General features: G+C 35.6%; 1 protein-coding gene across 1 annotated transcript in view; it reads left to right on the plus strand.

The window, feature by feature from the left end:
• The window catches only part of LOC150102406 (uncharacterized), a 357,402-nt gene that overhangs the window by 77,285 nt on the left and 257,939 nt on the right, over positions 1-22,178 (plus strand). Inside the window, exon 5 of the mRNA XM_090399570.1 lies at positions 5,613-5,949. Within this exon, the coding sequence (XP_090255696.1) occupies positions 5,613-5,949 (337 nt within the window). The remainder of the gene's footprint in view (positions 1-5,612; positions 5,950-22,178) is intronic.

Below are 22,178 nucleotides of genomic sequence, written 5' to 3' on the forward strand. Positions count from 1 at the left end.
AACAATATGGAGTTATTAAGACACTATTCAACAGGGCAAAAATAATCTGTTCAAATGATCAAGCCCTAACCACTGAACTAAATCACATCCATGACACTTTCTCAGCCAATGCCCCCCCCCCCCCCCCCCAAAATCCAGAAAATACTTAACCCAGTTATCCACAACCCACCACCCCCTCCCCTTCACAAAAAAGATTACTCTAAATCCATCACCATTCCCTACATCCGAGGCACCTCGGGAAAAAATCAACAAAATCTTAAGAAAACACGACTTAACCACTTGTTATAGACCACATAGAAAATTGGCATCCCTTATCCGCTCCACTAAAGACCAACCACTTCCCCTAGACCTACCTGGTGTATACCAGGTCCCTTGCAGCTGTAAATTGTCTTACTTTGGCCAAACAGGCAGGACAGCAAATATCAGAATCTCAGAACACAAGGATTACATCCGATTTCACCAGTACAGCCACTCTGGGCTTGCAGACCACGCTCTGGATACTCGCCACAGAATAAGATGGAAGAAAGCCACAGTCATACACCGCAGCAAGTTCAAGTATGAAAGACTATTCATGGAATCAGCCTCCGCCCTTAGGAACATGCCAAACCTCAACAAATTTGGATGCATGAGACTACCCCAAATTTGGGAAACAATTATCAGAACTTCAGCCCAAAGGCCAAGAACCACCAATATAGTCCGGCAGGGGGCACCATCAGGACTTTAGGAAAACGTTAGCTTCCTAGCTTCAGTTCTCATTTGTTGTTATGTAGTACTTGTGTGCACGTGTCTTTGTATTAAGTTCCCGAGAAGATGGCAACGTGACGTTTGCCGAAATATCGGAAAGTATATATTAAAGTTTATTTAATTTATATTTCTAGTATACGCTGTCAATTCTTTTAGCAGACCATCAAATTAGGTTCACAGTTTCATATGGCAATACTTGGAAATGTTTAATGATATTCATATTTAGGGACACAAATGTTGAACAGATTATTTTATTAATTACTAATAAAATAAAACTTGACGTTTCGACCTCTATATCGAGGTCATCATCGGAAGAATACAACTATATACGGAACCAAGCTACATGCTCATGCCTTGCATACCGGTAAAATAAATCTAAGTAGTTAATAAATCCTTTTTCCTAGCCTGACCTCTAGTGATAAAAAAAAAATAAAATAAAATAAAGAATATATATATATATATATATAATAAATAAATAAATACAACTACAATAAACTGCTAAAGTCCTCATGTATTAATATTCTTCTGGATAGTTCTGATTGTTATAAACTGATTTCTTTCAGTTGCTGTTGAATGTTCCAAACACTTCACCAGGTTGTCTTCTTGTAGTGGGATTTTTCTAGGGATAGTTTAGGATGTTATACAGGTTGTAGATGTGTCCTCCACATTCTTGAAATGGTGAGGCCATCATTTTTGTTGAGATTTGGGTTGTGTTTAAGCATTTCACATGACTCTTTAAATTTTCTCTCAAACCAGGTTTTGGTGCGGTGTAGGGACTTGGTATTTTTCCAGTCAATTCTGTGGTATGTTTGGAGTGCATGGTCAGAAAGGCCGGTTTTACCGAAATGGAGGTATTTAATGTGTCGTTTGTGTTCGTCTTGTCTGATTGGGATAGTTCGCCCTGTTTCCCCTATGTATGGCATGTTACATGTGCATTGTATTTTGTATACCCCTGGGTGTGCTAGGTGTGGAAGAGGATCTTTAGAAGAACTGAGTAGGTGTCTTAGCTTATTTGGGGGTTTAAAGGTGGTTTTAATGTTGTATTTGCGAAGTGTTCTGTCTATTTTTTCAGAAATGCCTCTAACATAAGTAATGGCAATAGCATTCTTGAAATCTTTTGTTATTACTGGTATCTTTATGGAGGATCTTGTGAATAGTTTTTTTTACTGTATCCATTTTTGATAAATGTTTGGTTGATGATCTTGTATTCCTGGTTTAGAGCCTGTTCATTAGAACAAATAGTTAGGGCTCTGTGTTTAAGGGTGCTTATGACACCTAGTTTTTGTGTTGGGTGGTGGTGAAGTGTTTGGAACATTCAACAGCAACTGAAAGAAATCAGTTTATAACAATCAGAACTATCCAGAAGAATATTAATACATGAGGACTTTAGCAGTTTATTGTAGTTGTATTTATTTATTTATAATATATATATATTCTTTATTTTATTTTATTTTATTTATTTATTTATTTTTTATTTTTTTTAATTTTTTTTTTTAATTTTTTTTTTTTTTTTTTTTTATCACTAGAGGTCAGGCTAGGAAAAAGGATTTATTAAGATTTGTTTTACCGGTATGCAAGGCATGACCATGTAGCTTGGTTCCGTATACAGTTGTATTCTTCCGATGATGACCTCGATATAGAGGTCTAAACGTCAAGTTTTATTTTATTAGTAATTAATAAAATAATCTGTTCAACACTTGTGTTTTTGTGTCCCTAAATCTACAAATATGAGTGCTGATCACCGTGCAACCCTAAAAGAAAGAATGTTTAATGATATTTTAACTACAGAAAATAAATTCCACTGCATTGGCATAAATATTTTATTCATGCCATTGCAGTGGAACTATTATCTTATTAATTCATTATTATCTTATTATGTACAAAGGATAGCAATGATATTAATAACTACAGGCCAATCAGTTTACTATCACAGTTGTACTGAATTTTGTCGAGAAATATTTAGCATCAGCAATGCCATATGTACTTCAAAGGACAAGAGGTTATATACTAAGTGCATAATGGATGAATGCCGAGATTAAGCATGCACTCTGGAATGCAAAAGCACTACAAGTGAAATATAAACAGTAGGCTAAGATGACTCAGCCGGTTAAAAAAAAAAAAAGTGCTATATTAGCAGCAATTTCAGGCAAAGAAATATCTTAGAATCCTTTCACTATAGCAGAGGTAAGATTGATTATGGAAGGATGATATTAGTAAATAAAAATGGTTGTTGATTGGTAATCATTGCAGAGGATATTATTACAGTAACCTTCATTTGGAGTCAGTAGACTTGGCAACATGTCTGTCATATCGAACTTTAAAATCATTTACACTCCCTGCTTTTACAATGCACACTGGAAATGCATTCCACTTGCCAACAACTCTCCATGTAAAAAGTCTACTTCTCACATCCTCTTTTGCCCCATGAAATTATGAAAAAGAGTGGACGGGAAGAACAAGAGACTACCCCTGGAAGTTATATAATTCCTTCTGTATCAATGTGATGGAATCCCTTAACAAACTTGACATTTTCTCAATTTCTCTGCATAACCAATACTCCAGAGTTCCAATATCACTTTGGTCATTTGTCTTTTGTTCCTATCTAGTGTTTTGTTTCCACATGACAATGAAAACTAGTTCTAGTTTCTGATAAAGGGCTATCAGAAAAAATAGCAAGACTTCTTTGCCAAATTAACCTACAAGTCTCTTTCCATCCAGTTCATAAACTTAAATATGTTCCTTGTCTCTCCAAAAGACAAATATCCTGGAGTTTACATGATCCCTTGTTGGTTAGACTGGTCTTTCTGCTTAAATTCATTTTGAAGAACATCAAAAGTATATCTCACTTCAGTTGCCCAATAAATCTGGTTTAGTTCGTCATGCCTTGTCTACAAAGTATAGAATTCAGTGCAGTAATTCTAAGGTTCTACACAAATGTATTTGCTTCTGGGAGGCTGTGTAAAGAAAGCCACAAAGCACACATTCACTAACCTAACCTCAACAAAAACGATTGCAATAAACTTTCTCAGTTGTGGGAAGTTATCATAATTAATACTCATCATTCATGTTTCATAAAAATAAATTGTAATTAGTTAATTATTTAAAATTGAGAATTTTAGTTGATTTTAATGTTTTTTTTTTTGAGACATGAAGTTATTATCCTTTGTTTATAGTGCATGTAATATCACCATTTTATCACATATTTTATTTAATTGTTTGTTTTTATGTTCATCTCTTCCTATTGTATTGAAAATGGTTATGAAACATAGCCAAAAATTCTAAAAAATAAATATATTTACATAAGTGACATCCGTATTTATTTATTTATTTATTTATTTATTTATTTATTATTATAATGATTTCAACTATGGGAATGTAGACTGCAGTGAAGAGAAAGCATGTAAGTTGAGAAAAAAAAAAGAATTTATAAAATTTCTGAGGGAAAACACCCTTAAGCAGCATGTGATGGTATTCATGGAGCAAGAATATTATCAGATTTAGTATTCTTGCTTCATAAGTACAGAAATTCACTAGTGGCTGAAATTCTTTCTCCAGTATTTTGCCTTCAGTTGATAAAGTAATCATGCAGTTCTAATTTGCAAGGTGGCAAATCACGTGACAGCTTTGAACTAAAAATATATAAATTTGTGTGTGTGTGTGTGTGTGTGTAGATCATGCCTACATGTATGTGCCCAATCTTGTTGGGCACATACATGTACCCAACAAGAGTGACATCCAGAACACCTTCAAATGTCACCAATATGGTCCCAAGCTAATTTATAGTAGTTGTTGTTTCTCTGATATTTCTGTTTTCATGTTATGCACCCAATGAAGTTTTCTAAGAAGATGAAACTAGTTTTTGCTCAAATAATAAATAGTACTTTTTCTGATTTGATATTTCTTGGTTTCTAGTCATTAAATCTATGTAATTATGTCATATAGCTGAGGTAAATCCATTGCATCCAAGGAGTGGGTCGTAATTTTAATATTAACAAGTGCAAGATGTTGCAATTTAGAGGGCAGAAATATAAGGTTGTGTACTGTATTGACAGTGCTGTACTTCAGGAAGTGGATGAAATTCGAGATTTGGAAGTGATGGTTGACAGTAGACTGAAGTTTAGAGGGCATATTGCTAGTGTTGCAAAGATTACACATCGTAGTGCTGCTATGATAAGAAGTACTCTAACATGTAAGGATAAGAAAGTGGTTGTGCCACTGTATAAATCACTGGTCAGACCACACAGTTGGACTGTTGTGCTCAGATCTGGTCACCTGGTTTTTAATGTGATATGGGGACATTCGAGAGGGTTCAGAGGTGAGTAACTATGACTATATCAGGACTTTGGAATGCTGGCTATGGAGAGAAGTTGAAGAAATGTGGATTGCAGAGTTTATTGGATAGGAGGAAGAGAGTTGATATGATAAAGACGTGAGAGGATTTTATCGGATTAATCCAGATGAGATAATAAAAAGAGTAGAATTGATTTCATCTAGAATCTAATTTCTTGTAAAGTATAATGTGCTCATTATACCTTACAAGAACATTGAAATTAATCGATAATTTCAATGTTCAAGTCTTAATTCATAAACCATTTTCTGGTTTCCCATACAATTCAACATTTTTTCCTTTAAATAAAATTTCAGCAGTTATTCTCATTTATTAAAGCAACATTGTTACATTTTTAAATGTATAGGATAACATTAGAATATTGTGAACATTTATGGGATAATAAATGATCAGCTTTAATAGTAATCAGATTCCTGGCAGTTTTTTTAAACTCCAGTAATATGTTAATTAAAATTTGTGATTACTGATTTTCAGGAATTGTTACTTAATTATGTACATATAAAATTGCTTGATATTTTAGGATAAACAGGCAGCTACAATAGATGAATATGAAAATAAAGTTGCACATCTTGAATTTCAAGTAGAAAAATACCAAACACTTGCTGGGATTGAAGAATTAGCAAGACAAGCAAAGAGTGACTTAAGTTCTCCAGATTCTTCCATGGGAAGTTGTGTTTCAACAATTAACAGAAATATTGCCTTACAAACAGATGATGATGCATCAGAGCCATTATTATATCTTACTCCAGTTTCTGAGTCAGTTGCTGTCCAAACTGAAGAATTTAAAGGAGAAGCAGTATCAGCATGCACACAAACAGTGAAATTTGGGTTACACACTGTTTATACACAAACTGAAGGTATTTATTTTATTTCTATTAAATTTGTGTTATCACACAGTAAGTCCCAATTAATTTGAAGCTTAAAGGATCAAAATTATCACTTTAGAATCAAATTTTAGTTATATAAACATCTGTAAAGATGCTCATACTTTGCTTTGTCACCTTCATCCCCTTTCCTCCCAGTATTTCTAATAAATAAATTCAAGAATTGGAATGTAAGCCATGGTAATTTCATTAAACATAACACTGATTTTACTTACATAAATTTTTTTTAGAATTTTCACTCATGTTAAAGGCATCTCCAGTATGATGTTCACATTAAACAACTAGAACATAAACTGGAAGATTCAATGACGAAAATGTGTGAACTACATGCACATGATATAGAGTGACATGGTCTTAATACATAGAGGTCCTAATAAAATAACTTCAATTAACAAGCGATCGTTACTCATCATCAAATTCCTGCCATGTACCCTCAAGAGGTGTACAGGATATGATAGTACTACATGAAAAATTTACATCATTATTAACTTCCTATCTAAAATTTTCCTCCAAATCAGTCTGTTACTTGTCAAGATTCCAACATTACCAGATCTTATATTTCTATCGTCTAAGACACTTTGTACCGTATCAATCCACCTATACCTTGGTCTTCCTCTGGGTCGTTTTCCTGCCAACTTGGCAGAGAACACTTGTTTTGCTAATCTTTCCTCGCCCATTCTGTTTAAGTGACCATACCACCTTAGATTAGCTCTGCTAACGCATTCCTGGATGCTGACAATGTCAAGTTCTTTCCTAATATCCTCGTTTTTAATATGATATTGCCATTGATGCCATCTGTTCATGCCTCTAATCTTTCTCAGGACCCTCATATCTGTAGTCTCTATTCTTTGGTTAAGTGTTTTACTTCTGACCCAGCTCTCAGATCCATAAATTAAAATTGGTTTGAACACTGTCTGGTAAACAGCTAATTTAGTGTTCCGACTAATTTCTCTCTTATTCCATATGAATTAATTCAACCGACTTCCTACCATACCAGCTTTTTTGATTCTGTTCTCTATTTCCATACTTAATTTACCATCTTCACTGAAAATCATGCTTAAGTAGTTGAAATGTTTTGCTTGTTCCACATGTTTTCCATTCACAACACAGTTGACATTTTCAATGATTCTGCCTATTTTCATTGTCTTTGTCTTTTTATTACTGACCTTCATACCATATCTATCACAACAGTTATTCAATTTAGTCAGAGAATCTTGCAGACTTGTAGCGGATTTATTTAGAAGTATAACATCGTCCGCATAAAGCATAGAGCTGACATTAACATCTCCAATTTTGATATCATGTTTAATACCACTTTCCTTCATAATGTGATCCATATCAATAACGAATAACAGAGGGGATAATGTACATCCTTGTCTGACACCAGATTTAACATTAAACCATCTTCCTGTACTTCCTTCAATTCTAACTGCTGACTTGCAACTCAAATAAAGACTAAGTATTGCTTGATATAATGCCCCATTGACACCATATAACTGCAGCGTATTGAATAGCTTCTCTCTTGGCACCTTGTCATATGCCTTTTCCAAATCGACAAAACTTAAATACAGATCTTTGTTATATTCCCGTGATTTCTCCACTATTTGTCGTAAAGTGAATATCTGATCCTGACAACCTCTATTTGGCCAGCTTGTTCTTCACCAAGCTTTTCTTCCACAATTCTTCTTAACCGTTTCTCAAGTATACTTGCATAGATCTTGCCAGGAACACTCAGTAGGGAAATACCTCTGTAATTCTCACATTCAGTTTTATTTCCCTTTTTATATATGGGTACTATGAGAGCTCTACTCCAATCATCGGGAATTCGTCCCTCTGTCCAGGCTTTCTGAACTATGCAGTGCAGCCACTGTAAGATTCTTCTTAATCCACCATACTTCAGCATTTCTGGTCGAATATCATCTACTCCTGCTGCCTTTCCACATTTGAAGCCTTTGATGGATTTTTCTACTTCAAGTATGGATATGTATTCCTGACTGCATGCCTGGTCAGTGTTTTTTACCACTGTGCTGTCATCACTGCTTGTTTCATTTAGCAGTTTTTCAAAGTAATTACTCCATACTTCAAGGATATCTTTTTCTCCTGTTTTCATGTCACCTTTATCATCTCTAATTCCTTTTACAGCACTCTTTCCTCCATTCCTAAACTTCTTCAACAACATCTCAGAATATTTTGCCACCTTCTTCATATTTATTTTCTATATTCTTGCCAAAGTCCTCCCATGACTTTTGTTTAGCTAGTTTTACACACTGTTTAGCTTTCTTACATTTGTCTCTGTATTCTCTAAGAGCACAAACTGACTTATTTGCCAGGTACTTTTGATATGCTTTCTTCTTTTCCTTCACTGCTTCTTTAACTTCCTGTGTCCACCATGGAGTTCTAATTTTTCTATCCTTGCAGACAACTTCACCACATACCTCTCTGGCTGAATCAATCAGGGTTTTCTTCAAGGCTTGCCACTGAATCTCCAAGGTTTGGTTCATGTTCTCAAACTCTCATTTTTTCTTCAATAATCTTTGTGTATTTTAGTTTACAGTTCACATCTGAGACCTGCTCAACTTTTATTCACTTTAAAACTTTCTTACATGTCATTCTTTTCAATATCAAATTCAATTTTATCCTGCTCAAGTCTAAATAGTGATTACTTCCAATTTCAAATCCTCTGTACACTCTGGTGGCCTGCACCAGGGAGAAAACATCACTATCAACATTGAGTCTTTTCTTATTTCTTGCCTCTTCTCTCCATGTGAATTTGTGCACATTTTTATGTTGGAAAATGGTGTTAGTAATAATAAGTCTATGACCTGAGCAGAAATCCAACAGGTATTTGCCATTATTATTAGCTTTGCTCTTTTCTCCAAATTTTCCCAAAACATTTTTGTATGTCTGACAATCACTTCCTGCTCTGCTATTTAGATCCCCAACAAGGACCAACTTTTCCTTTTTCATTGTGTCAGTAGCTTTCTCTAGAGACTCAAAAAATTCCTCCACTTCTACCTTAGTAGTGCCCTCTGTGGGACCATCGACACAAATAAGTCTCATTGTCCAGTTCCCCATTCTCATATTTGCCCACATCACTCTACTTGACACTGCCTGCCATTCAAGAAGATGAGCCTCATATTTTGTGTTGAATACTATGGCTACTCCTTCTTTTCCTTGATCGTCATTGCCTGAATATATAACATTTTGTATTTATTGCTCAGAAAGATCTCACCAGTTTTTGTCTTTTTTTGTTTCAGTCACCCCTATTATGTCGATTTGGTACTTATCGAATTCCTCCACTAGCTCCATTTCTTTGCCATTCAGGCTTCTTATGTTGATAGTACCGATCTTTAGCTCTGGCGATGTTGAGTTGGGGTGTGTTTTCAGATTTGTTCCAGTAGCTGACTTTTCGCTGTTCTCCCTGGTTCCCTGGCAAAAACAACAGGGGCCCTTGTTTAACTGGGTGACGCCCCATCCGACATGAAATTTTGTCATGTTGTACCATTATTTTGTGTTTTGGTTTAACCAATAAGAATACAATTTGGTCAGCTAAATCCCAAATTGGCAGCCCATCCTCGTTCGTTTAGTATCCAGGTAGATACCCAACAGGGTGCACCACGAGAAGGTGAGGATTGGACATTAGGTCAGAAGCCCTGGCCGGTTCTCCGCATTCCTTTAAAGGCTATCTGGAGGTCTCTTCTCAGTTATACAGGTTTGACCCTTAAGCACCCTGTGATCATTACTTAAAAAATTAATTATTTTCAGAACTTGTGAAGTACTATTTACCATAAACAAGAGAATTTCAGTTTGACTTATTTAGATTCAGATGATATAGCAAGGTTTCACAAATTTCTTTATATAAGCATTCTATGAGATAATTACTTTTATGGAGAACCTTAATCTTCTTCCAAAGGATTCTATGTTTGGTTGGAGGTGGTATGTTCATCATGATGCATGGCTACTGATCTACTTGTTTGTTCACAATACCAGTCCTGGTAAGGAATTTGATAGACTCCAGGGTGAGCCACGGGAAGTTTATCTTTTTTGCATAACCTAGAAAAGTAGAAACCTTGTTAATATGATGAAAGGACACTTGTAGCCAACAGATCTAAGTAGTTTAGCTATACCTTCGGACATCTTTAACATAAGGAATGGTAATATCGACCACCTCTGTGTCTTCACCATGATACCAAGCAGATGACAAGGAAACTAGATAACTATCAGTGATTTTGTTGGCATAAGATTTCAGCAAGTTGTGTATTAGGAAGTAATATCCTGGAAAAGGAAGGTCACTAGTGGTGTGCCTCAGGGATCTGTTTTAGGGCCATTACTGTTTAACTTGTATATTAATGATATTGGTGAAGATTTGGATGGAGATATTTAGTTGTTTGCAAATGATGCAAAGTTGCGACGAACTATGAAGAGTAGAGAAGATGTTGTGGCCTTACAAGAAGACTTCAATAAATTGAGTGATTGGGCACAGGATGGGGATGCGAATTCAATGTTGCAAAATGTAAGGTTTTAATTTTGGGAAACAAAGATGGGATGCAGAATTTATGCTTGGTGGGGATATATTGTCAGAAGTGGAGGAAATAGGAGATGTTGAAAGTTTATTTTTCACTTGGTTAGACTATAATAAATTTAGTTTAATCCTTTATCCAAGTATGAGCAAACAAAGTTTGCATCTGAAAGTATCTTCAGGACTGGGATAAGTTGGTACAACACTGGGAAACTTGTTGCAAAGGTGGAGCAAGCTAACATCAGTCCTATCCCAGTATCTTCCATAATGAAAAACACATCTCCTTGCAGATATGTATAATCTTATGCAAAAATAAACTTTCAACATATTTCTCTAAATCCAGAGTAATTTAATAAAAAGGTGGCACACTGTTTGGCAACTCCTATAGGTAGAGATGACCTTGCTAATGCTTCTGCCTGGTATCTCCACTTGGGCCTGGCTCCCACTGAAGAGACCTCAATAAAGGTCGAAACTAGTCTGGGTAGTGGCCCCTCCCTTAATGCATAACATTATACATATCTGCAAGGAGATGTGTTTTGCATTATGGGAGATACTGAGATAGGAGTGTTGGTAGCTTACTCCACCTTTGCAAGGAATTTTCTGGTGTTGTACCACCTTACCCCAGTCCTGAAGATACTTTCAGGTGCAAACTTTGTTTGCTCACACTTGGATAAAGGATTAAACTAAATTTATTATGAAATAAGAGATCTTGGGGTGATAGTGGATAAGGATATGAAATTTAGGGGACACATTGCCAAAATTGTGAAGACAACACAGACTTCTGGGATTGATGCGGAAGACACTGACTTGTAGAAGTAGGAAGATTCTTGTTTCATTGTATAAGTCTTTGATTAGGCCATACATGACTACTGTGCCCAGATTTGGTCACCTGGTTTTCAAAAGGGTGAAGATATGTTGGAAAGGATCCAGAAGCGACTAACTAAGTTAGTTTCTGACCTGTGGAATGTCAAATATGAGGAAAGATTGAGAAGATGCAATGTACAGAGTCTAGTGGATATGAGGAAGAGAGGAGATATGATAGAGACCTACAAGTTAGTAAGGGGTTGTTATGGAGTCAATGTTGGAGAGGTTCTACAGAAAACAGTGGGAGATCAGGGGAGAACCAGAGGTCATCCCTGGAAACTGTATAAAGAGGGTGTGAGCAGGGGAGTGAGAAGCAGGTTTTTTGCATGCAGAGTTGTGAATGATTGGAATGCCTTGCCTGAGAGTGTGTTTAAAGCATGGTATGTTGAGCTGTGTGTATGATAAAAGGACCTCCCTGGATTAGTCTTTTGACTCCATGGGAGTTTTGGGTAATAATAATAATAATATTTGGTAAAGCCATTAGCAAGGAAGATGGGCTTGATGTGATTTATTTCTTGAGAGAGCAGTATTACAGTAGAATAGAAAGAGCGAGTTTGATGTACCAGAGTCTTAATGGTGCCAGTCTGTCCTCTTCTACTTCTAGGGTGAACTGAACACGATGGTAAAAACTGTTGATCTTATTGTGACAAACTCTTGTAGATCTGTAAGGGAACCATGCTAAACCACAAGGATATCATCTACATAGCTGCACCATAAGGATGGTTTGGGAAAAATTATGTTAAGTATCTGTTTGAATCTTTCCATGAAGTAGTGAGTAAGTATAGGAGAAAGACTAGCACCTAAAGATGTTCCCTCAATATGTTGTAAAACTTATTCTGGCATGTAAAGTAGCCAGATGAATGACAATCAAATAGGCAGACAATATCTGTCTGGAAAGTCTTGCTCGAGGAAGTCAAGTGTTTCATCTAAAGGAACATTTGTGAACAGAGATATAATATCTAAGACAAAAAGGAGATCACCTGGCAAAGACAAAGCTCTGATATCTTTGCTTTGAAATTAGAACTATTCTTGATAAATGAACAGCACTTTCCCATGAATGTCCAAAATAATTTAGTAAAGTATTAGTCCGACACTTCGAATTCCTTAATACTGAATGAGAGATTTTGCTCTCTTAAGGTTTCTGCCTGGTCTCTGAGGAGAACCAATCAGTTTGAAACAGCTGTCAGGCCAGCGAAGTCTTATCAAATCAAACCAATAGGAGGCAAATATATGGACGCTTGGGCAGCGATCATGTTCTCCTATAAGGTCCGGTTATAGCAACTCGTAAATGCCGGCGAGTGTATTCCCATAAGCTCTCTGGTCAAATTTCGTACAAAACTTTTATAGTTTCTGTATTTGGCTTTGAAATAATGCTGGATTTAATATCCACTTGATTTGTATAATTTTGCATTGCCGAAATGAAGTCTTTTGGCTCTTTATTTCAGTAAATTTAGCAAAGTGTTTAGAAATTTTGTAGTAAGGTGTGTAGTCCCCCCCCACAAGACATAATGGAATATTTGCTTTGTGGATTTGCTTATGTCGTATCTAGAGCATATAAATTGCTTCTCCAAACTATCTCTACAAAGGAATTTGAAAACTGTCAAACAGCTCTGTTAAATGGTTATAACCCATTTAGTCCATATAAACCTTCAGAAAGGTCTGATTTTTCATAATTATTGTTCTTTTTTCCAGATTGGAATTGTGAGTGCTGCTTTGTCTCAAAATCACTGTCACTATTTCCTCTTGTATTTCTACCTTGTATGGTCATAACTCCTTTTCTCTCATCAATAGTACTCCACCTCCCTTTTTACCATTTTTATCTTCATAAAAAAAGCATAATATCCTTCCATCTCTATTCTTTCGGGATGTCGTCCTCATCCACTTATTCCTCTCTCCAATTATTCAAACAATTTTTGGATGAATGATCTTAATCAATGAAACCACTTCATTTCCCTTCTTTCTGATATTTTACATTTGTACAGATTTTGTAACAGTTCATTTTATTACGACATGTTTCACTGGTACCAGTTATTAGAAGTGAGTTCTCCATGCCTTCCTTGAGCCATTCCTCTCTCTCTCTCTCTCTCTCTCTCTCTCTCTCTCATTACCAGTCAAAGTACCCTTGTTATACCCTCTTTGTGTTATGTGCTTTATCTTTATACTTTGACTTTGCTTTCTTACTATTGCTCGCAGTCTATAATTTAACAAATTTATTTGATTAATGATGCCAGTTAAATTATTCTTTGAGTGTGAAATTGTAAGAATCTTAAACGAAGACAAAGTAGATATTATTCTTCATTAACTCTGATCATTGCCTTGTATCAGTTGTAGCTTAAACTTATTAATTAGCATATTATAAATACTTTGTCCCTCACTTGTCAGATATATGCAGGGTTGTAGTTTTGGGGATCAGTGCACTAGAAATCAGCTTCAACGTGTTGTTTCACAAACTAATTTAATTAAACCAAGAAATCTATTTACAATGTTGAATCTACATATGAGCCTGGGCACAAATGAATTACAAGTCATAGACAATTTCATGTGATTCTATCTTAGGCTTAGCTTTCCTACAGTCCTGACATTTCTATCTCATAAAATATATATATATATATATATATATATATATATATATATATATATATATATATATATATATATAACTTAGTACAACTTGCTAGTTATTCTTACTTAAACCATCAAACATTCCAAGAGTGAACTCATTTATACATTAACTTAAGTTTGCTACACACACACACACAGTGGTTTGCTTGCTCATATAATAGATACCTATTCAAGTACATAATGAATTTTTTACATTAGCACAATTGAATATGGAACAAGAACACATTACATGAATTGTTTGGATATATTCACATATCCTAAGTACTTAATACAAGTTGAATCCCATAAACTTCATTTTTTAGGACAGTCCTTACTCGATTCCTCTGTCTGTGCAGGAATATTTTTTTTTTTCTGGCTGTATGTCTGTTCTATCTTTCCAGCCTTTATCTTCATCATTGATATTCTTTATCCTCCGAATTCCATTCATAAGCAACGTGGCGACTTCAGCCATTCGACAATTGATTTCTCTGCCAATCTCTTGGTGACAACTCTTACTGACCTCCTCATACGGGATGCTCTGACAACTAACAGTAAACCTTACATGGTGTTGATCCCAGGGGAAAAGAAAACGAAAAGGACTAAAAGCTCCAAGACACTCTCCTTCCTGACGCAAGAGCTTTCATATCAAGTTTTGCACATAATACATGCGCGTCTCTCGTGACACCAGTTCGAATAATACAACATATTTTTCATAAAGTTATTACATATAAAAACTTTATAATGAAGGTTTATTTTCTTGATCTTGATAATTAGTAATAATATTTTTGGTTTACAGATCAAGTGTTGATCAATTTTATTAACTTAACCAACTAGTTTTGCCAAGCTTTAACTGTTGGCATCTTCAGGGCACTTACATATAGGCTGAAACAATCTCACAATTATGTGTAACTATAAAACTGACTAGAATAATTACAAATAAAATAGTATCGAACGTGCGTGAAACACGTATTGCGTGTACAAGATTAGCTAGCTGTTGCTAAGGAACTTTCTGTAGTGTTTGTATTAAACTTCATTTCTTTTGTTTTTAAAGATTTGATTAGGGTTTTCCATATCTCTGGGACTATTAAGCCTTGATTTCTGTTAAGGTTGACAGTAGAATAGGCGACTGTGGCTACTTCTTTGAAAATTCTTGAATGGTAATCTTCCTCTAAGTAAGGGGAACAACTTTTGTCCCACTCGATGACATGGTTAGTTGTGGAGAAATGAGACGATAAGCCAGAAATGTCCTGTCTGTTGTTTTTGACATAGCCAATGTGCTCTTTTTGTCTGATTTCAAGGCTTCTCGAAGTCTGTCCGATGTAACTAGAGCCACACGAGCATGGAATATTATAAACTCCAGCGTATTTATAGAAAGGGTGGTTGTCTTTTGGAGATCTTAGTAGTTTATGAATAGATTCTATTGGTTTAAATGTTACTCTTATTTTGTGTTGTTTGAGGAGGCTGGCGAGCTTGTAGGAGATGCCACTTACAAACGGAATTGCAATAGCTTTTATATATTGAATATCTTCTTGTTCTTTTTGTGGTGGTTTAGAGAAAAGGACTTTATTGACTAGTCTTCTTGGATAGCCGTTCAAGTACAGGTTGTTGGAAATTAATGTTAACTCATCTTGAAGGGTCTCGTCTGTTGTGATGCGAATCGCTCTCTTCTTTAACATGTGTACAATGCTAAGTTTATGTGAGATATGGTGAGAGGAGCTGAAATGTAGGTAGCGACCTGTATTGGTCAGTTTTCTGTACACCGATAGATTTATATACTGCCATCAATTTGTTTTTTGATTAAGATGTCTAAAAACGGTAGTTGTTTTTCTCTTTCAAGTTCCAGAGTAAATTTAATAAATGATGGAAGGAGTTGATCTTTTTGAGAAAATCATATAGGTCATCTTTGTTGTTGTTCCACACGATGAAGATATCGTCCATATATCTAAACCAAATTTTAGGGTTGAGAATAATTTGAGATAGGATTTCATTTTCTAAGTCTTCCATAAAGAGGTCAGTACATGAAGGGAGAACAGGCTCCCCATCGCCAAGCCTGTTAATTGTTGGTAGATCTTATTTTTCCACGAAAAGTAGTTTTTCGATAGAATTTTAAATTACGAATAGTTCTTCGATATAAGAACTATTCATAATTTAAAAACCAACAAGAACATAATAATACTTAAAGCAGATAAAGAAAACAGTACTGTAATACTGAACTCAACGGCTATGAGGACAAAGTAAACCATCTACTATCTGACTTGTCCGTTTACCGTCTTTTAACGAAAGATCCAACATTACAAAACCACCATGATACCAATTAATTACTACGCAATTTATCCAACTGGCGAACAGACTTGATTAAAAAACTAAAATCCATGCATCCTTTAACTCCGAGACTCTATGGCATTTCAAAAGAGCACAAAGATGGTATTCCTTTACACCCAATCATTGATGCAATAAACTCCTACCTACTTACTGTCAAAACATCTCTCGAAACTCTTACAACAACACATCCACAACTCAGAGAGTTGCATTAAAAACTCCGAACATTTTGTGCAAAAGCTATAAAACATCAACATATCGGATAATGATCTTCTAGCCAGCCTAGATGTCACCTCTGCCTTTTGCAAACATTCCTGTAGTGGAGGTCATTGACACCTTAAGTACCTTGTTCCCACAAGATATAACCTCATTGTTTGCTCACTGTCTAAATTCTAACTATTTTTCATGGAAAAATAAGATCTACCAACAATTAACAAGTTTGGCGATGGGGAGTCCACTCTCACCTTCATGTGCTTACCTCTTTATGGAAGACTTAGAAAATGAAATCCTATCCCAAATTATTCCCAAACCTAAAATTTGGTTCAGATATATGGACGATATCTTCATCGTGTGGAACAACAACAAAGATGAACTATATAATTTTCTCAAAAAGATCAACTCCTTCCATCATTCTATTAAATTTACTCTGGAACTTGAAAGAGAAAAACAAGTACCATTTTTAGACATCTTAATCAAAAAACAAATTGATGGCAGTATAAATTTACCGGTGTACAGAAATCCGATACATTTCAGCTCCTCTCACCATATCTCACATAAACTCAGCATTGTACACATGTTAAAGAGAGCGATTCGCATCACAATAGACAACGAGACCCTTCAAGATGAGTTAACATTAATTTCCAACAATCTGTACTTGAACGGCTATCCAAGAAGACTAGTCAGTAAAGTCCTTTTCTCTGAACCACCACAAAAAGAACAAAAAGATATTCAATATATAAAAGCTATTGCAATTCCGTTTGTAAGTGGCATCTCCTACAAGCTCGGCAGCCTCATCAAACAACACAAATAAGAGTAACATTTAAACCAATAGAATCTATTCGTAAACTACTAAGATCTCCAAAAGACAACCACCCTTTCTATAAATATGCTGTAGTTTATAATATTCCATGCTCGTGTGGCTCTAGTTACATCGGACAGACTTCGAGAGGCCTTGAAATCAGACAAAAAGAGCACATTGGCTATATCAAAAACAACAGACATGACATTTCTGGCCTATCGTCTCATTTCTCCACAACTAACCATGTCATTGAGTGGGACAAAAGTTGTTCCCCTTACTTAGAGGAAGATTACCATTGAAGAATTTTCAAAGAAGTAGCCACAGTAGCCCGTTCTACTGTTAACCTTAACAGAAATCAAGGCCTAATAATCCCATTGATATGGAAAACCCTAATCAAATCTTTAAAAACAAAAGAAATGAAGTTTAATACAAACACTACAGAAAGTTCCTTAGCAACAGCTAGCTAATCTTGTACACGCAATACGTGTTTCACGTACGTTCGATACTATTTTATTTGTAATTATTCTAGTCAGTTTTTTACAGTTATTCTTGTTAGTTTTATAGTTACACATAATTGCGAGATTGTTTCAGCCTGTGTGTAAGTGCCCTGAAGACGCCACAGTTAAAGTTTGGCAAAACTAGTTGGTTAAGTTAATAAAATTGATCAACACTTGATCTGTAAACCAAAAAATATTATTACTAATACAAAAACTTTATTTATAAACAATGACAATACCATTTATGTTTTTCATTCTGGTTAACAACTTGTTAAAGTGAACATGATACAACATTAATCATGGGAGATTTTACACCCTCTTCAAACCAACTGTTCCCCAAGTGCAGTATTTCCCCTATGAGTACTTTAATGTTTTTATCATATCCCCTCTTTTTTACCTATCAACCAACATTTGCAACCCACAAACCCTCAATCTATTTCTCATAGCGAACATTTCACTAGCTACTCACCACTACCATTTGGTCACTTGCATCTGAATGTTCTTCACTACTTCTTCATCCTCAGGAAACCTTGGTGACCAGACCTAAGCATAGTAATTCAGATGAGGATATATAAGGGCCTTATAAAGAGGAATAACTTCCTTATCTTTGCTTGAATGTTCTTGAATAGCCAAGTAATTTTATGACCTATCTTGGCAACATAAGCAATATGCCCTCTAAATTTCAATTCAACTACCATTCCCAAATGCCTAACTTCATCAGTGTTAGGCATTTGCATGTGGACAAATGTAAACTGACAATATTATCTTTTGCCTGAGGTTGACAGGCTATTTAATTCATCCTGCTAACTCCATGTCTTCTTGATTAACCAGTTTGCATCATCAGCAAACAACTGAATATCCCTTCAAATTATTTCATATATCACTTTTGTGCAAGTTAAGCAGCAATAGTCCAAGCACAGGACCTTTTGCACCACATTACCATACTCTCCTCTGTATACTACTTTTTTGGTATCTGTTCATTAGCTACCCCTCATATCCATATCCACCAACATTTGATCTAATCTGCATAATTGTTCCATCTATCATTCTATCAAATGCCTTTGCAAAATCCATCAGTATCATTGTGTAGCTATTCCCTTTATCCAACTTGATTGTCACTCTATATAAAAATTTAGCAAATTACTAAGGCATGACTCCCTTTTACATAATCATCCTGCTCCTCATAGAGTATCATATTCTTATCCATCCCTTCTTGAATTCTCTCTTTGAACAACTTTTACCACCACTCCTGAGATATAGTCTAGAATTTGCTATTGCATTCTTAGCTTTCTTTATGCAAAGGAATTATTTTGTTCTTTCCCCCCACTCCCTTGGGACTTTGTCAGAGCTGAAACTGATAATAAACAGCCTGGTCAGAGCCATTGCCAGTTCCCTTGTCTGTGGGTGGGCTTCAAAAACTGGCTAATAGGTCAAAAAGAGGAGATATGATAGAAACATAAATTATTAAAGGAAGTTTATAGGATTGTAACTGAAGATTTTTTTTCAGTACGTGGCAGAAGGAAGAGAACAAGGGATCACCTATGAAAACTGTGTAAGAGTGTTTTAGCAAGGGTGTCAGGACTACATTTTTTGCTTGGAGAGTGCTTAATCAGTGGACAAGTTTAAAAGAGGTATGATAAGTAATGATGGATCTCCCACAATGAGTCTTTTGATTCCATGGAAATGCTTGTATTATAATAATAATCATGATCTTTGCCCACAGCAGGATTCAAACCATAGCCTATTGGTTGGGGAGTAGGCATGATATCCACTTGTCCAACCAGGACAGCATTTGTGAAAATCATAATATTCAATATAGTGGGTATGCTCAGCAGATTGCAATATGAATGAAAAACACCCAAAATCAATAATTCAAACAGTAGCTATGAAGAATAGTTACCAACATTTTACAAATTATTATTATTATGCGACATCTCCAGGGAGGGTATCTACTCTACAACTCTCTGTCTCCACTACTCAATCCACCAACTAAACTAACCACGACTATACCAACACCATCTACCACTCGCCACCACTAGTACTTCCACAGACAGTCACAAACATCCATGCCAGCAGTGAGATTTGAACCCACAGCCTTTTGGTTGGAGAGCGGATACACTAACCACTCGGCCAACCAGGCTGGCATTAAACAACAGAGGGTCATGTACTGAGGTTTGTGATAATGCTCCCTTTGAGAATGGACTAATTGTCTGTGGGTGGGCTTCAAAAACTAGCTAATAGGTGAAAAAGAGGAGGTATGATAGAAATATAAGTTATTAAAGGAGCTTTATAGGATTGAAACTGAAAAATCCAGGAACTTTTAATACACTTTCTTTTCCTTCACTGCCCATTTAACTTCCTGAGTCCTATGGAGTGTTTTTTTTTTCCACCTCACCACATGCCTATCTGACTGAATCCGAGAGGTCTACCATGGGGGATGAAGACATGCATTCTAATTAGAATTGTTTCTGTTATTTAATTGTAGCAGGGATTTGGGTCAAGGTAGCAAAAAAATGGAAAGGAGGAGCCATAGAGGTTAGCCCATTTGGCACCATTGTAATGCCAGGACATGAGATTTAGAATGGCTGGGTGAAGGGTGTTGTATAATAAAGGAAACTTGGACTCAACTCCTTCATAAATGACTCTTTGATATCTGTCCATCAGTCACCCTCTAATCCAAATCGCCAAATTCATATCCATCTCCATTTTCTCCGATTTATGCAACAGAGTTCTCTGTGGGATGTTGACAAATGGCTTTGCAAAATCTAGCAGTATTAGTGAGTAGCCATTTCCCTTATCCAACTCCACTGTCACTTTATTATAAAAAGTAAGCAAATTGCTAAGCAAGACTTGCACTTCACAAACCCGTGTTGCTTCTTCAAGTACATATTCCTATCCATAGTCCTGAATTCTGTCTTTCTTCAATACCTATAGCACCACTCTTTAGAGTGATGATGAATTTTGTCACCTAGCATACTATGCAGTCTAGTTCCTGCATGTTGGAGGCCTCTAGTATACCTTGAAAAAAGTTACATGTTTGGTCTCTAGAGTAGAGTTTATAGATTTTGTTAAAAACATAAAACCTTAACCAATCCAACAGTAGTAATGTACTATAGGTTTATAGCCTTTCATGGGTGGGAGTCATAAAATAAAAATATTGATATTTTCAATATCTCATCCTGTTTCAAATTGTATTTTTATACACACACAAACTGGTGCTTCAGCATGTATTTGGACATTAATAGAAACAGATGCTATTATTGTCTTAGCCAATTTAATTTATTGTGCATACCTGCAGTGTCAATACTTGCTATACTGTTTTTTGAATATGGGACCAGGTTCTCTTTTTCTGTAACTCATCTTGTTTCTTGAGTGATGTTTTCAGCAGCTATTTATATATTTTGTTATATCCCCACAACATTGGTGTGCCTTGCACTGAAAGCAAAGTAAGCAAATTTATTGGCATATGTAGAGAAAGGGCATATACTTGTATACTATTAAACATTGGTACCAAAATGTTGATCAGATTTATTGCTGTTTTGGCATTACCATCTTTTCTATACCTAACAAAACCTAGCCTTATCTGATTCAAGTAAAATAGTCTAGTTAAAAAAAACAAAAAAAAACAAAAGAATTTTATTGTTATTATTATACAGTATCTCCATAGAGTTTGGAGACTCATCTTGGGAGGCCCAAACTAACTTATATGCACAAAACCTATCATACCTCTCCTTAAACTTATTCACTGTCAGGGAAATTGCAGCTAATTCAGGCCATCCATTCCACTTCTTCACCATGCAAAAAATCTGATCTGCACACCTCCCTACTAACTACACTTTAACATAACAAGACTTCCACAGATGGCTCTTAGTTCTCTGACTTCTTATCATATATTGAAAAATTTCCTTTGCATCAATTTTATAAATCCTCTTGAATATCTTAAAATTTTCCATCATATCTCCTCTTTTTCACCTATCAACTAAACTTTGTAACCAACAAACCTTCAGCCTATCCTTGTAGGGGAGCATTCTACAGACCTGTCACCAGCTTAGTCACTTGTTTCTTAATCTTCTCTACCACCTCCTGATCCCTAAGAAACCCAGGTGACCAAATCTGTGCACAGTAGAAAGATGCAGCCAAATCATAGCCTTACAAAGTGGGATAATAATTTCCCTATCTTTACTTGTTAGCATGAGCATGTTTTTCAACATTCAAGTAATCCTTTGAGCAATTTTACCAACTTTTGCAGAATGCCCTTGAACTTCAATTTTCTGTCCACCTTTATCCTCAGGTCCCGAGTGTCCTTAGTTTTCTGCAATCCATATGATACACTATATGCAATCTTTTCAACTTGAAGTGCATAACCTTACATTTTGCAACATTA

Source organism: Typopeltis vanoorti, chromosome 10 (assembly GCF_054136105.1).
Source record: "Typopeltis vanoorti isolate ZY-2024b chromosome 10, IOZ_Tvanoo_1.0, whole genome shotgun sequence".
NCBI classification, from domain to species: Eukaryota; Metazoa; Arthropoda; class Arachnida; order Uropygi; family Thelyphonidae; genus Typopeltis; species Typopeltis vanoorti.